Consider the following 15,781-nt stretch of genomic DNA (forward strand, 5'->3'; position numbering starts at 1 on the left):
AAATGGTGATGTTGCGATGTATTGGCTTGTGATTTCCATGATTTCACACGTTTGTTCATATTTTACTTAAAAATCTTTTTTTTTGAAGAAAAAAAAACTTGTGAATATGATTTCAGTGCAGGAATAGCACTTTGTCATCCACCACAATGCACGTGCAACTCTCTTCCAGGATGGATATTTGAGATTGAGAAAGCCCCCAAGTTATTAAATCAACCTACAGATGTTGGCTAACATCCAAATTGAAGAGGAGAGAACACAGGTTCACTTGTTCTTCTCACAATTCACAGTTATTCTTCTCTTTTCACAGGACATTTCCAGTTCCTCCTATCACTCAGTTTGTAAATAGTAACACCAACTCGGGGGAGGAGGCAGATATTTGCTGAATCCTGTGACAATAAACTCATTCGAAAAAGGTTTTAGTTTCACTGCTGTAAGCCATCTGGTCCTCGTGTATTGTGAAAAAGTCAAAAGCACAATGTAGGATTTTATCTACCTGGCTGGGCTGTCATTAATGTAATGAAAATATAGAGAAAACACAGAACCATCCATTGCAGCAGTGTCCTGCTTCAACTATGTCTGCATATTTGAATGAATGTCTGGCTTTAATGACACTATACTATTTTTAAGTATCACCCCCTCCATAGGATTCCACCCTGCCAATATGTGGGAAAATAAACTCTGACAATGAAGGAATAAAGTCATGAATGAGGAAATGACTCACCCACCCCAGTGGTGTGGTCTCCTCTGGGTCCTGTATAAGAAGTGGGGGTGTGTCCTCTGATTCGCAGCCAGTCTGCCTTGTCTTCTTTATCCTGGATGTAACCACAGACTCCATTTTCAAAGTCACACTGACCTGGAAGGGAGCCTGTGGAGGAAGCGCATACATGTACAGTCAATGCAGAATTATTTCTTTCCTGGTGCTGACCCTACCTGTTGTTGATTGCCTTTTGCTTGCTGATTGTTAGGTTTAGATTTGTGTGCTTTCAGTGACTGCTAATGTGTCACAGAGCCCCAGCAAAGGGGCAAAACTAATTTTGTTTATTAGTCGTAGAAAAAATAATGGCTTAAAATAAAGAATGCAGTTAGTCGCATCCTTGCTCCTTGACCTCATGCATAAATTAAGCTCATAAATGAAGAGCTGCAAAATAACCAAGGGAGGGCAGTAATAAACCTTGTATGCATCTAAGGTTGAGAAATTTAAAATGTTTCTATAACAGCCTCATCATTCTGGCAAGGGTTTTCATCAGATCTTAACTTAATCTAACCACATCTGACACTAGTTGAACTGCCAAATTATAGAATATGGCTATTGCCTAAGAGCATGTGTTGGTAGAATACATGGTTAAAAAAAAAAAAGTACACTTACAATGCCAAATTACAGCTATTTTAGATTAAGAGCAGATTTAGCCATTTTCATGCCTGGCAGTTGTTTGGCAATCTACACAACTGCAGCTCAAATTTTGTATTATGAAAGGTGACCTTAGATTTGAGTGCCCAGCCAGGGAATCCCATTAATATTTATTTGAACAATAATATTTTTACCTCAATATGAGTTTGGTTGTCAGTGTTGTAACTGAGGGTGATTTGATACATTTCTTATTAAATTTTTCAGATTCAGTGTTCCCATTCTGTGTACTTGAGTGACCTACAATTTAACAAATGCTGTTGTTACAAGTTTCAACTTCAAAATAATACAGCTCACAACTGAATTATGCCATTCTAACAGGCCAATTGAGGCCACAACTTGACCAATTTACTTATGAAGGATGGTAAAAGCAAAATCAAACATGATGGACAGACTAATGGAAAAGACAAGACTTGCCCCAGTCAGGTATTAGATGTTTCCATGGGAAAGCCATCTAACTGAAAAGACTTTGGCAGACAAAGACATATACATCGCAGACCCTGGTAGTCTGATCTTCAGAGGCAATTAACACAGAAGCCTATCAACACTCTCAGTCATTTTTCCCTTTTAACCACTGCTGCATTTATCCATAGAGATCATTTCTTCATCTTAGCATAAACAGTCATTGATAAAAAATGTTTTCACAGCCAGAGACCTGGTGATGAATAAAGCTAGACTGCATGCTCAGGTTACTCTCATTATTGAAGCTTCCTCCAGGCTCAGACGAGGTGACTCAATGTTTCTGCTGACCTGTATTATGCCTCCCTTATGCTTTGACACCTCTTGTGTCTTGTCGTTGGCAGAGGGACTGGATGGGTGAAGCAAACTCTGCCTGACACCTGTCCTCCCATTTGCCAGGATAATGATTTACACTTGGATTTTGCAAACAGCAAAACACCTGCACTGTAAGAATTGGTTGTGCAAGGTTTTGGATGAGATGAAATATCAAATTTTATGGAAAGTTTTCCTTTTCATTTCTAGCTATTTTAATTTGGGTAATTTATGAGATTTGTATTCATTATTTTTTCTTTATAAAACTTGTTCTGAAAGTTCATAGGGCTAAAAATGAATACAATAATCATTAATTAAGCTATAGATTACATTTTTTTAACAGTATTACATGAAAACATACACATCAATTGATGCTCTGTTGCTCAGTGACTGTTTCATATGGTACTGTCACATTGGTGCATACAGATGTGTTGATTGTGATGATGATGTGATGATTTACCACAGAAAGAGCGATATATATATATATATGAATATAGATTGTTGGTGAGTTGTACCTGCTGTGACTCGACAGTCTCCCAAGCTGACAGTGATGTCATCAATGGCAACTAGGCCACACTCCCAGAAGTTCTTACATATGCTGACAAACACAACCTAGGAAATAGAGGGGATAACTCAACTCTGCTGTTCATTCATTTTTCAGACTGATTCATTCTTTCATTCATTCAGTTATACCAACAATGTGTTTTGGGTTCTGATGAATTGCTAGAGAGTCATATATTTGCTCATTTACCACACTCATTCAGTCCCTCTATTAGGCACTCAAAAGCATTATAACCATACATAACATCTACCTTGGACAGCATAGGCTTCATATAGGTGATCTCCACCTCTGTCCATACAGCCCTGGAACTTTCAGAGAGGCTCCACACTTTATCTTGCGCTATGTTGTTCTCATCATAGATGTAAAGAATCAGAGCATTGTCTACTTTCCTAAATCCATGAAGCAGGTAGAAGAATCTCAGGCAATATTTGTGGTTCCCCGGTAAAAATGGACCATGAAGCCGACCCACATAACCAGGCATCAAAGAGAAATGACTGTTTGCGAGCAGCATACAACCTAAAAAAAAAAAATAACAGGACAAAACATTATGAAAGGCAGGGATGGAATGCTTTTTTAAGCTGCCATATATTTAGCTACAAGTATACATGTGCAGAAATACGCCATCATGAAACAGCAAGTGAAGAGATACATTGACACCACCATGGTTGGCCTCATCTCAGGGGGAGATGAGTCTGACTACAGAGATGAGGTAGCCAGACTGACAGCTTGGTGTTCAACAATCTCCAAACAACTGCATACTGTATATCCGACAACCTCTCCTGGTCTGCTAACACCACAGCGGTGGTAAAGAAGGCCCAGCAGCATCTCCACTTCCTGAGAGTACTCAGGAAAAATAACCTGGAGGAGAAGCTGCTGGTGACCTTCTACTGGGCCACCATAGAGAGCATCCTAGCATATTGCATTACAGCCTGCTATGCCAGGTGCTGAGCAGCGGACAGGAGAGCACTGCAGAGGGTCATTCGCACAGCCCAGCAAATCACTGGTTGCTCTCTTCCCAGCCTGGAAGACATTGCCAGCTCTAGCTACCACAGCAGAGGCGTCTACATCATCAAGGATTCCATTCACCCCAGTAATCACCTGTTTGAACCTGCAAACCTCGGGCCGGCGCTACAGGTCACACAAAGCCAGGACAAACAGACTCAGAGATAGCTTTTTTCATAGAGCTATCACTGCTGTCAATAACCACAAAACAAAATGACCTACCTCACTACATATAAATATGTATTGATCATGTTGGTCATTGACAATCAACACACAATAATGTGCAATAATTGTCTTTTACATTTCGAGTGCAATAACTGTTCTATCTCTTTCATGTGCAATTTCAAATATCACACCACTGTTTTTCACTTTTGATATTTTGCTACAATTGAGTTATTATATATATATATATATATATATATATATATATATATATATATATATGTATATGTATATATATATATATATATACACACACATATATACATACATATATATGCATTTATGTATAGTTTTCATTCTTCTCAATTATTTCTATTTATCTATTTTTGATGCCCAGTACCTTGTGTGTGTGTGTGTGTGTGTGTGTGTGTGTGTGTGTGTGTGTGTGTGTGTGTTCATCATGGTTCCCAATGATGAACTACATATTGAAGATCCTGTAGGTCATCATGATTCATCAGAGTTTCATTTTGGAGGACAATGATCTTGAAGAAACTGGCAAGCCTTACTATAGTTCGAGTAAGATTTATTGGCACACCTGAATTTCAAGTACAAAATTCAGAGTATCTTCATCAATAAATACAAACAAATCCATTTCTGAATCATCAGTATATTTATTATGTCAGATTAAATATCAAATTTATTGACAAATGTCCATTAGACACAGTTACTTGCACTCTTCAGATGAATTTAAATTAGTTCTCAAACAAAATGTTTTAAAGAACAACTCACCTGTGCTTATCTGTAGTTTCCCCCACATTATCTAAAATTAGCCAAAAAGCTGTCATTTCACTGCAAATATGGGTACATTTTTCCCAGTTCCTTTTTCAAAATTACAAAGCCAAGAAAGCTGTAATACATGAGTGGCTGATTGGTAACAATAATAAAATCTTAAAGGCAAGGCGATTTTTTTTTGTGTAGCATCTTTCATGCGCAAGACAACCCAAACTGATTCACAAAATCACAAAGCATAAAAAAACAAAACAAATACATAATAAATACATTCATTAGAATCATAATAAAAATCTCAAAATCATATCAAAATTGAGTTAAAAGTGAGGTCATGTTCTAAAATGCTCAGAAAAATAACCACGTTTTAAATCTTTGGTGAGGAAGCTAACATAAGGGTTTCTGGTAGCTTGTTGCAGGCCTTCGGAGCATAGTGTTGAAAAGCTGCCTCACAATGCTTAATCTTGACCTCAGGAAGTGCGACTAGGGCATTACATGAAGACTTAAGTAGTGTAATGGGTTCATATGGCTCTAAGAGATCTGTAATGTACTGTTGCCCAAAACCATGTAGTTATTAATACAGTAAGAGCAGAATTGTAAAATCTGTTCTCTGCTGCACAGGATGCCAGTGCAGAGATCTCAACAATGGAATGATGTTATCTCTAAGTTTTTGAGGTAAGTTAACTTAATTCCAGCTATTCTTTTGCTTCCTGCAGTGGCCCTAATACACCATCATAGATCTCTCCTCTTAGTTCCAAATGTAACCCCTGCAGTGGCGTTCTGGATGAGCTGCAGTTTTTTGACATCTTCATCAGAGAGCCCAGTAAAGGTGCTATTACAGTAGTCAGGCTTACTTAAATCCATCCATCCATCCATCCATCCATCCATCCATCCATCCATCCATCCATCCATTTTCTTCCGCTTATTCCTGTTAAGGGTCACAGGGGGGGCTGGAGCCTATCCCAGCGGCTACGGGCAAGAGGTGGGGTCGACCTATTCGTTACGGGTCAGTAATTGTGTTCATAGTATATTTGGTGTTGGTACTACTTTTTGCAAAAAGAACGGTGAAACCTGTATGGTAAACTGTTTTCTTGTCTGTAACAACATCTACTGCACGTCTGTCCGTCCTGGGTGAGGGATCCCTCCTCTGTTGCTCACCCTGAGGTTTCTCAGATTTTTCCCTGTTAAAAGGGTTTTCTATGGAGTTTTTCCTCATTCGATGTGAGGGTCTAAGGGCAGAGGATGTTGTTATGATGCCATGTGAAGCCCTTTGAGACAAACTGTTTGTGAAAACGGGCTATACAAATAAAATTGCCTTGCCTTGAAGTGGTGGTGTTACTAAAATCACAATGAGATACTGTAATGTGCTCTATGTACTTGAGATTCAAAGTGCAAATAATTCTGATCATGACTGTACTGTACAAGTATTTATTTTAAAAGGTTCTGCTTTTGTTTCCACTGTTCTCAGCCCACTGGCAAGTACTTAATTTAGACATTGCTAAGGAGATTGCCCATCTGCAATATGTTGCTTCATTTTATTGCGTTCATGAACGTTATCTGCTCATATATTGTACATCCATCCATCCATCCATTTTCTACCGCTTAGCCTGTTAAGGGTCACAGGGGGGTGGAGCCTATCCAAGTTGCATTTGGGCAAGAGGGGGGTTCACCCTGGACGGGTCACCAGTCCATCACAGGGCCAACACATATATACAGACAACCATTGGCTCTCACAGCCACACCTACGGTTAATTTAGAGTATCTGATTTACCTAGTCTCCTCCAGAGTACCCAGAGAGAACCCACGCAGGCACAGAGAGAACATGCAAACTCCACACCGAACCTTCTTGCTGTGAGGTGACAGTGCTAACCACTGCACCACCGTGCCACCCACATATTGTAAATGGTATTACACAAATCCAACTGGAGTCTGTTGTCAGGCTGACTCACCTGTTCCTGTGGTATGGTCCCCTGTTCTGTAGGTATTAGGCTTGACTGAAACTCTGCTCCACACTTTACTCTCGGCTCTCTCCTGGTAGTACAGGCAAAGCCCATTCTCAAAGTCACAGTTGGCTATAGAGGGGTCAAAGGATGGTTCTGCAACAAAACACATAGCACTAACAAAATGAATCTACAGAGAACCAATATAAATAGTGCATACTGTTCATTACATTAGGAATCTGTGTATCGGTTAAGAGGCTGTAGTTAAGTAGCAGGTTTACTACTCAAGAAGCTCAACTCCACAAAATTAAAGGACAGAATGCAACTTTTGTCTCCGCTTGGGTCACAAACATCATCAGCAGGCCATCGGCAGACTTGTCCGTGCCTTGAAAAACATAACTTTTTAAAGGGACCTATATAATGCTCATTTGCAGCCATATATTTACGTCCTAAGACTACTCTAGATTAGCTTTACATGCCTGATTGAGAAAAATCCCTTTTCATCTTTAAAAAAAATGGTGCCTTTCTGCCTTGCATACTCCCAGAATATTCATCACAGAACTGATTTGAATAGACTGGAAATGTCCCAAAGCCATTGTGCCTTGCAACTTAAACAATGTGTCATTTTAGGTCACATAAATAGGGCCTTGAGTGTTCAGAGCCTTTTGTACACAGGGATCATGCTAACATAAGTTTACCTCTTTGGGTTTAAGATCTGGTAAGATTTACGTACAAAAAGACCTGGTTAGGGTAAGAGGAAAATTATGGTTTGGAGTTGAAATAACTACTTCCTTGAGGTGACATTCATCATCATGGTTAAAGTAATAATCCTGTGGTTCTGTTTATGGAATGATTGTGGTCATGGTCTTTCAAAAACAGTGTTTACCTGTGGTTGGATATAGGAAACAAACAGTAATCTACCCCCTGGAAATCCAGAGGTTTTTGACCCTTGTATCCGCTCTGACCTTCTCTTTATGTGGACATTATGTCATCTGATTTCCTCCTTCACTTCATAGTCAGTCCTAAATGCACCACAGAGCTGCTGTCACTTGAAGCTATTTATACTGTATGTAGTGTGTGTGAGGCAGTGAGCAAAACTCATTAATGGCTGCAGGCCTCACTCTCACTTGCCTCCATTGGGACACCGGACTGTTCAAGTTTAGTGTACATACACAACAAATGTGTATATGCTGTTGTTAATTCTGAAGTGTACCATTATTATGATTAACCTGTAATAATTGTGACTGTTTGTCTTAGCTGTATCAGGCATTTGAGTGTGGAATGAAATTTCCCCTTGGGGATTAATAAAGTATCTATCTATCTCTCTATCTATCTATCTATCTTAATGAGAACATTTCAGACAAATACTGTATCTACACTGATCATCTCTCTGTTTAAAGGACTTATAATGTTGATCTTTGAAGATCATTAGGGAAGTCCTCAGAATAGTTGAATTTTATTTTAAATTCAATGCTTGTGAAATTTGTTTTCAAACAAATAGGAAAATACCAAAATCTGCCACAGTGTTACTGATTCATTATTTTTTTCACGTTTGATGTTAATTTTATTGTAAATTTTTACACATTTCTTGCCATTTTTCAGGGAATTTCTAAACAAATTTAGATTTAATTTTAAAAGAAATATATAATGTTTTACAAAAAAATAATATTTTTTCAGAGACAATTAGAAAAATAGATCTCAAAATTATATTTAAAATTACATACATTTTTTAGGGGCAGATCAGTGATGCTAAGTTTTCTTGTCTTTAATTTCTTTTGATGCCCCCTCAGCCTATATATCTTAAGATATAAGTGTTCTAACTGAGCAAAATCACTTCAAACGGGGGTTCAGCTTCACTTCAATGACACTTAAGAAAGGAAAAAATTGAATGTTGTTGCAGCAGTGCAGGTTTCCAAAGGGCACTAAAATCTTATGAGTAAAGTCAATTAGTTGTCAGTGATGATGAAAAATAAGTACTAAGACTGTACTAACATTTGGTTTACATGTCTTTAACAAATAGCCCTTTCTTTTTTAAGGTCCTGGTGAAGATGTTTTTAGAGTTGTTTTTTTTTTTAACATGAGTGATTTACGTCTTCCATGATGCAAAGTTTATTCTCCATACTTTCGTCTGAATACAAAAATTGTTTGATAATTTTCGATCGATTTACAGGGACTGATGATGAAAGGCTGGATTTACTGGATAAATGGCTGAAAATGATAAGGCTTCATTCTGTTACCTGTCTCAAATACTGTCGGACCTACAAAGTAGCTGGTGCTGGTTCAGCATTCTATGGTGGTCTCAGCTGAGAGACCAAAAGGGGCTGAAAAGCCATGCCGAGGACACCACTTTTCTGCTGGACAGGTAAACTAACATTTTCTAACTAAGAATAGCAAATGCTCAGGTTACTCACTTTTCCTCTGATAGGTTCTTGTTTTTATTGTTAGTGTATGACAACATCATGAAATGTATCATTGCGAGACGGATCACATGGATTTACTGTCTTTATTACTGCAATTCCAACTCTGACCATATGTAATTAACTATGTCAACCTAGCAACCAGCAGAATAGGTAAGTGTAAAAAGAGTGAGACACCCATTGACTCAGAGGTATAGGTGTTGTCCATTGCACATTTAATGGAGACAAATGTACATTCAAAATGTACCAAAATCACAGTGTGTAGATCCACATGTGGCAGTACTTATGTCTGAGGTAAAAACTGTTTGGTAAACTGTTTACCCTAAGGTTTCTCAATTTCTCCCTGTTAAAAGGGTTTTCCATAGAATTTTTCCTCAGTTGATGCACATCTAAGTTTGCAAGTCATGAGCAACACAGATAATTTCTATCAGTAGTTAAAACCTGTAAAAATACACAACAATTCTGTCTCTAAACATGAGTCATTTCTTGGGGAAAACCAACTGTTCTACTAACATTATAGTTCAATACTCAGCCAGCTCTATATTTTGCTACTAACTACTCTACAACTTTCTACATTAACAGCAAAGGTAAAATAACATTGCATTTTCCTCAGGATATGCAGAGTTGCATAACACTACAGTTGGTATAAAGAACATGGCTGCCGCTAGATGTAAGCAGTGGGACTTACCCACATGACAGTTTAACTTTAGAGGTAGGGTTTGAAACAATGAATATTTGTGATTGGTCAAGCAAAATTTTAATTTAGCCACCACTTTAAAACTCTGCAACCACAAACTATACATGTATGTGTATTTTCTTACATCATAAAAGCATGACTACAAATCAGTAAATGACCACAAAAAAAGACAAGTCTCTAATCATAAGTAGTTTATGCTCTAGATGCAACTCGTCTAGTCAACGTCACAAGTCTGTGGAAAAGCCTCTACAAGTTCCAGGTACTTTGGATGGAAACATGACTAAACCAGACCAGGTTTAAGGAGGAAAAAAAAGGCTAGAATCTCCCTCCCTACAACCCAGATGTCTCCTCTCACCTGTGTCAGTGTGGCAAAACTCAGGGGAAAATGAGATGTCATCTATGGCCACATATCCTCCTTTGGCACTGTTAAACGCTACCTCAAACACCACCTGGTAACACACAGACAATGACAATATAAACAGATTGTGAGCAATGTTTGACTCAGGCCCTTTAAAATTAAGAACATGTTCTGTGATTTGGAGCAGACATATTGTGAAGCCAGACGATGACATCATTGTGAGGGTAATTTCAGGAACATTGATGGAAAAGCTCAGTGTAACTCTTGGCTCAGCTGGCCAGTGTCTCTAACCCAGTAAATAATGTTACACAAGCTTCTTTCCACAGTGACAGCATCCTCCTGGGGAGACTCAAAGCAAAACAAAAAGAAACCATGGAGTAATAGGTAATAACATACATCTGAAAGTGCAAAGCCACAGAGCAGTGACTAAGTGCAAGTGTTTCTATACTCAGCTCCACAGTCAGAGCACATACACATCCAGTACACATACACACACAAAAAGATATGAGAAGCACATTTTTTTGTTGTTTACGGAAATTTGGGCTATCTAATTAAAAAAGGCATTAACATACAAAGCTGCATGAGTCAAACAGACATGAACAATGGTGTTTGGTTAAACTGGAAAAATGTATTCATGTTTGCTTTAAAACTTATTAAAGCGTGAATAAAGTATCTATCTATCTATTAAAAACACAGTGTAAAAAATGCATTCAAGACTGTCAAATCACCCTGCAGATATTAAAAAAAAAAAAATTTAAATCTCCTAGCGACATCAATAAAGGTCCCTCAGTCTATTTCCTATCATGACTGTATTAACTGGACTCTTTGGGCCAGTGATCAGTTACAGTCTGATGATGGAGGATATCTACTATATCACTTTCAACATTAAGTGTTCCTAATTAACCGAGAACCAGTTGCTAAGCTCATCATGAGTCATTTATTACTAATTACTCCAACATGAGTGCCTACCAAGTAAAGGACTGTTATGTACCCAACGCATATCATTTATGTACCTAACAGACACTTGGACCTGTGACACACATTATTCCTGCACTTTACTAAAACATTTCTGGGACAAGAGTTATAATTAATGTATTTTTTCTGCTTTGGCAAATAAAATGTCTACTGTGAGAAAGATTGGTTAATCTGATTTATTTGGGGAATAACAGATGATGCAATCCTAAAGTGAATAGTTTGAAGTAACCCTAAACCAAATTCAGCTGGGCTCCTTTTGTGTCTTGTTCATTGTTACCCGTTGCCATTTTTGCTCAAATTCAATCCTGCATCCCAAATGTCTACATAGCGATGATAAAGATGGTACTACATTCTGCTTGGCCAAAAATCAAATGACAAAACTCAGTTTAACTGTTACAAGCATGACCTACTGTATAACATGAGGCCCGTATGAATTGAGGTTGGCAGTATCTCACAGTTAGAGTTTTCATATCCCTTTGGTCTGTGCACTGTAAACAGAGATTGCCAAAACCATTTTTCATTTAAAGATTCCCCAAGGACATTTTTAAGGTATCTAGAAAAACTTCTGAAGATGTTGCAAGTTGCTCTGCTGTTCTTGTGTTTCTACTCAAACTGGACAGAATAATTTTTTTATTTGATTTCTTCTGCTGCTCCAAGGGGGATCCAGAGAAACATGGCAGAATTCTGTAATTTTCAAATTAGATCTCCCTCTGATGAGATACATAAAAGATGACTGTGAGTAGCACAGTGTTCCTCTGGAATATCATTCCAATGCTTTTTTCAATGCGGTTTAGTTTCACTTATATGCTGGAGAGAGTTTGAAGGACACAGAAACTAGTCGTTGCACCAGTTACCCAGCTCAAGGGGTGTCAGCTACATACGGCATGTGTGGTGATAGCCGACACCAGCAAGGTAGTGGAGCCGAGGGCAAGCGCGTTACTTTGATGATGACGCAGAGAAAACTAGCGAGCACGAGGAAAACGAGGTGGACCTAGTGGTGAAAAAAATAGCTCCTCAGTCATTTGGAGCTATTTTGGGTTCAAATGAGATGAGGTCATACAAGCCCAGGTACTGTGTAAAACATGTGGGGCGGTCATGGCAACTACGAGGGGAAACACGACCAGTCTTCATCAACACCTGAAACACCACCACAAAGAACTGCACAAACAATTCAAAGACAGCCAAGATGCAGTACAGCCGACAACACCGAGTCCACACAACCTCATAGGATTGCAGCACCTGTCCATTCCCGTGAGTTAAGCGAACGCGACTCTGCAGCCACTAGTTCGCCCTCTGAGAGGCTCTTTAGCGCGTCAGGGAATGTGGTTACATGTCAGCGCTCCTGCTTGAAAGCTAGCAGCAAAGTGAACATGTTGATGTTCCTGTGTAAGAACTTGAAATAAGAGATGTGTTAAAGGAGTTTCGGGATGAATAAATCTCCCTTTCTCTTGATTCAGTGGTTCTACATTACTCAAGTACTTCTCCATCATAGTACTGTAATTGCCACCTGTTTAGCAAGATGATGGCATTGGCAGGTCTTGATCTTTATAATGGGAGAAGTGCTAATTTGCCAATTGCCATGTTTGATTTTTTTTTTATTGATGTGTTCTCCCAGATATCTTTTAGTAAGAGTCTTGGAAATGGTTTGACTTTGCCAACAGTCAGGTTTGAGCCTTGTGCAATTGCAATATGCAATATGTTGAAAATAAAAGCATATGTTGGAAACAAATAACTGTTCAATTTCTTTATTCAACAGGCCTAGGCTGTTAAATGTTTGTGGTCTATGTTAGCTGTAAATATTAAAACAGAAAGATATGCTTTAATACCTTTGATATTTCATAATGTATACAGTATATATATACATTTATCGCAGGTCATATTGTCATTGCAATATTAAACAGTGTAATCGCACATTGCATGTTTTCCTGATATTGCTCAGCCCTAATACATATATCTATATATCTATATCTATATATATATATATATATCTATCTATCTATCTATCTATATATATATATATATATATATATATTATATATATATATATTCTCATGGTCTGCAGTTCTTACCACTGATTTCCCATTGTCACCCTGAACACATCTCCACTCACTCCCTCAGCCAACCTCTTTAGCTAATCAGCCTCAACCACCTGCACCTGTTCCCATGTTATTTCTCCCTCTCCCTCAGCTGTCTGCCAGATTGTTATTCTCCCATGCAAGACTCTCCAGCTTTATTCTTTGGACTGACTTCCAGGCCTCTACGTCTCTGGATCTCAAGGTACTGACCTTTGCCTGCACTTTGGCAACGCTTATATCTACCCCTATGTCTCTGGATCACATGGTACCAACTTTCGCCTGCACATCAGTCACCTTTATGCCTGCCCCCACGTCTCTGGACCTCACCGTACCAACTTACGCCTGCACCTCGATCACGCTTTTGTCTGCCCCCACATCTCTGGTTCTCACGGTACCAACCTGAGCCTAAACCTCAACCACACTCCTGTCCCTCCCCTCCTCAAATCAGTCCGAATAAAAGTCATTACCAATAAAACAACTGCCAGTGTGATTGCATTTGGGTCCATACAAACCACATTTCAGTACATCTGGCCCAAAAGATGGACCCAACACACACTTCCCTTGTCAAAAATTGTTTTGAATGGATTGAAGGAGTTTTTCAGCAACATGAAGTGGCTGGAATGAAAGTGCTCTTCGCAATGCCTTTCCTTATGGGCAGCAGGTTACATCAAAGATGAGCTTTTATGTTAACCCCTTCCTCTTTCTCTTGACGATGTCATTGCTCTTGCTATAAACATAGACCTCTGTATCCAGGCTCGCAAAAGAGAGACGCAAGAAACACCCCCAGCCCATGTATCTGCCCATGCATCACAAGGTTCTTTCCCCAGTATGGACCAGTCTATGGCCACTCCTGAGCCCTTATCCTACAGTTCTGAACCCATGCAGCTTGGCTGCACCAGTCTGTCCCCTGAGGAGCAAGAGCAACGCATTAAGGCTAATTTATGCCTGTACTGTTGCCAATCAGGGCACTACAACTCTCACTGCCCAGTAAAAGGGAGGGCTCATCAGTAGTAGAGGAGTTACTGGTGAGTCCATCCTCTTTTAAAACCTCCTCCATTTTTGATCATCCTCTGTTCGTAGCTAAACTCCTTCTGCCTGAAATCTCCCAAGTCTTGTCTGCATTTATTGATTCTGGAGCTGATAACATTATCCACACTGAGTTAGCTCGCCAGCTGGATATTGGTCATATTGTCATCCCTGCCTCGTCCTGTGCAACCCAGGGCTCTTTACAGTCATCTGCTGGGGATGGTCTCTCATCAAACCATACTAATCCGTTAACTCATGTCTGGAAGCCACCACAAAACCATCCAGTTTTATATTCTGACCTCACCTCGCCTCCCTGTCATACTGGACCACCAATGGCTTCGCCACCATAATCCTCATATCCACTGGTTGGCAGGGGTCATCCGTGGTTGGAGTTCAACCTTTCACCAGATCTGCCTGAAGCAGGCGGCTATACAGCTCCGCTCTCCACCTCCCTGTGGTCAGCCTGATCTCTCTGGGGTCCCAGCCCGGGATCATGACCTTAGTGAGGTTTTCAGTAAGACTATCTCCTCATTGTCCCTATGATTGCACCATTGACCTTCTGCCTGGCACCCTCTGGCACTGAAAGGGAGGCCATAGAGGCATACATCTCTGACTCCTTGGCAGCTGGTATCATCCGACCATCCCCTGAAGGCACCAGCTTCTTTTCGTGGAAAAGAAGGATAGAACACTTAGACCCTGCATTACACTACAGAGGCCTCAATGACATAACAATAAACAACTGGTACCCAATGCCACTCATGTCCTCAGCTTTTGAAATACTCCAGGGGTCAGTGTCTTCACTGGATACCATTTGGTCCACATCAGGGAGGGGAACAAGTGGAAAACCGTGTTCAACACCCCCACTAGCTATTATGAGTATTTGGTCATGCCTTTTGGTTTAACTAATGCCCCTGCTGTCTTCCAGGCATTAATTAATGATGTCCTTAGAGACAGGCTTAACCATTCTGTTTTTGTTTACCTGGACTATGTTCTGATTTTCTCCAAGTGTATGGAAGAGCACGAGCTTCATGTAAGGGCGGTCTTGCAACGGCTTCTTGAAAACTCCCTTTTTGTCAAAGCCGAGAAATATGAATTTCATGCATCCTCGGTTTCCTTCCTTGGCTACATTGTGTCTCGGGGCAGCCTTCAAATGGATCCGGGCCAGGTCTCTGCAATCACAGCTTGGCCCACCCCTGAAAATCAGGAGCAACTACAATGCTTCCTAGGCTTTGCCAACCTTTATCGCTGCTTCGTTCGTGGCTGCAGCACTCTGGCTTCACCTCTCACAGCCCTGACTTCCTCCAAGGTCCAATTTTCCTTGACTCCTGCAGCCAGGAAGGCTTTTGAGGCTCTAAAGGCACACATCACTACTTCTCCCATTCTGCATGTCCCTGACCCTGAAAGACAGTTTGTGGTGGAAGTGGATGCCTCCGACATGGAGGTGGGGGCTGTGCTTGACCTGAAGCTCCACCCATGTGCCTTCTTTTCTTGCCGCCTGACCCCTGCTGAACAGAAGTATGACATTCGGTCCAGAAACGTCAAGCTCAATGCTCTATCACGACAATTTCTTAGGAAAGTTCCCCTGTTGAGGCTGGTCCTCTCCGG

At 40.0% G+C, this 15,781-nt stretch overlaps 1 protein-coding gene across 1 annotated transcript in view; it reads right to left on the reverse strand.

The window, feature by feature from the left end:
* Nucleotides 1–15,781, reverse strand: part of mamdc2a (MAM domain containing 2a) — a 56,743-nt gene that overhangs the window by 13,727 nt on the left and 27,235 nt on the right. The window contains exons 7-11 of the mRNA XM_086207013.1: nucleotides 10,098–10,191; nucleotides 6,638–6,784; nucleotides 2,989–3,254; nucleotides 2,692–2,788; nucleotides 722–865 (exon numbers count right to left, since the gene is read on the reverse strand). Coding sequence (XP_086063139.1) covers nucleotides 722–865; nucleotides 2,692–2,788; nucleotides 2,989–3,254; nucleotides 6,638–6,784; nucleotides 10,098–10,191 — 748 coding nt within the window. The remainder of the gene's footprint in view (nucleotides 1–721; nucleotides 866–2,691; nucleotides 2,789–2,988; nucleotides 3,255–6,637; nucleotides 6,785–10,097; nucleotides 10,192–15,781) is intronic.

The sequence above is a fragment of the Aulostomus chinensis genome, chromosome 6 (assembly GCF_037954235.1).
Source record: "Aulostomus chinensis isolate RoL2024-O1b breed Wild chromosome 6, RoL_Achi_v1.0, whole genome shotgun sequence".
In the NCBI taxonomy this organism is placed as follows: domain Eukaryota; kingdom Metazoa; phylum Chordata; class Actinopteri; order Syngnathiformes; family Aulostomidae; genus Aulostomus; species Aulostomus chinensis.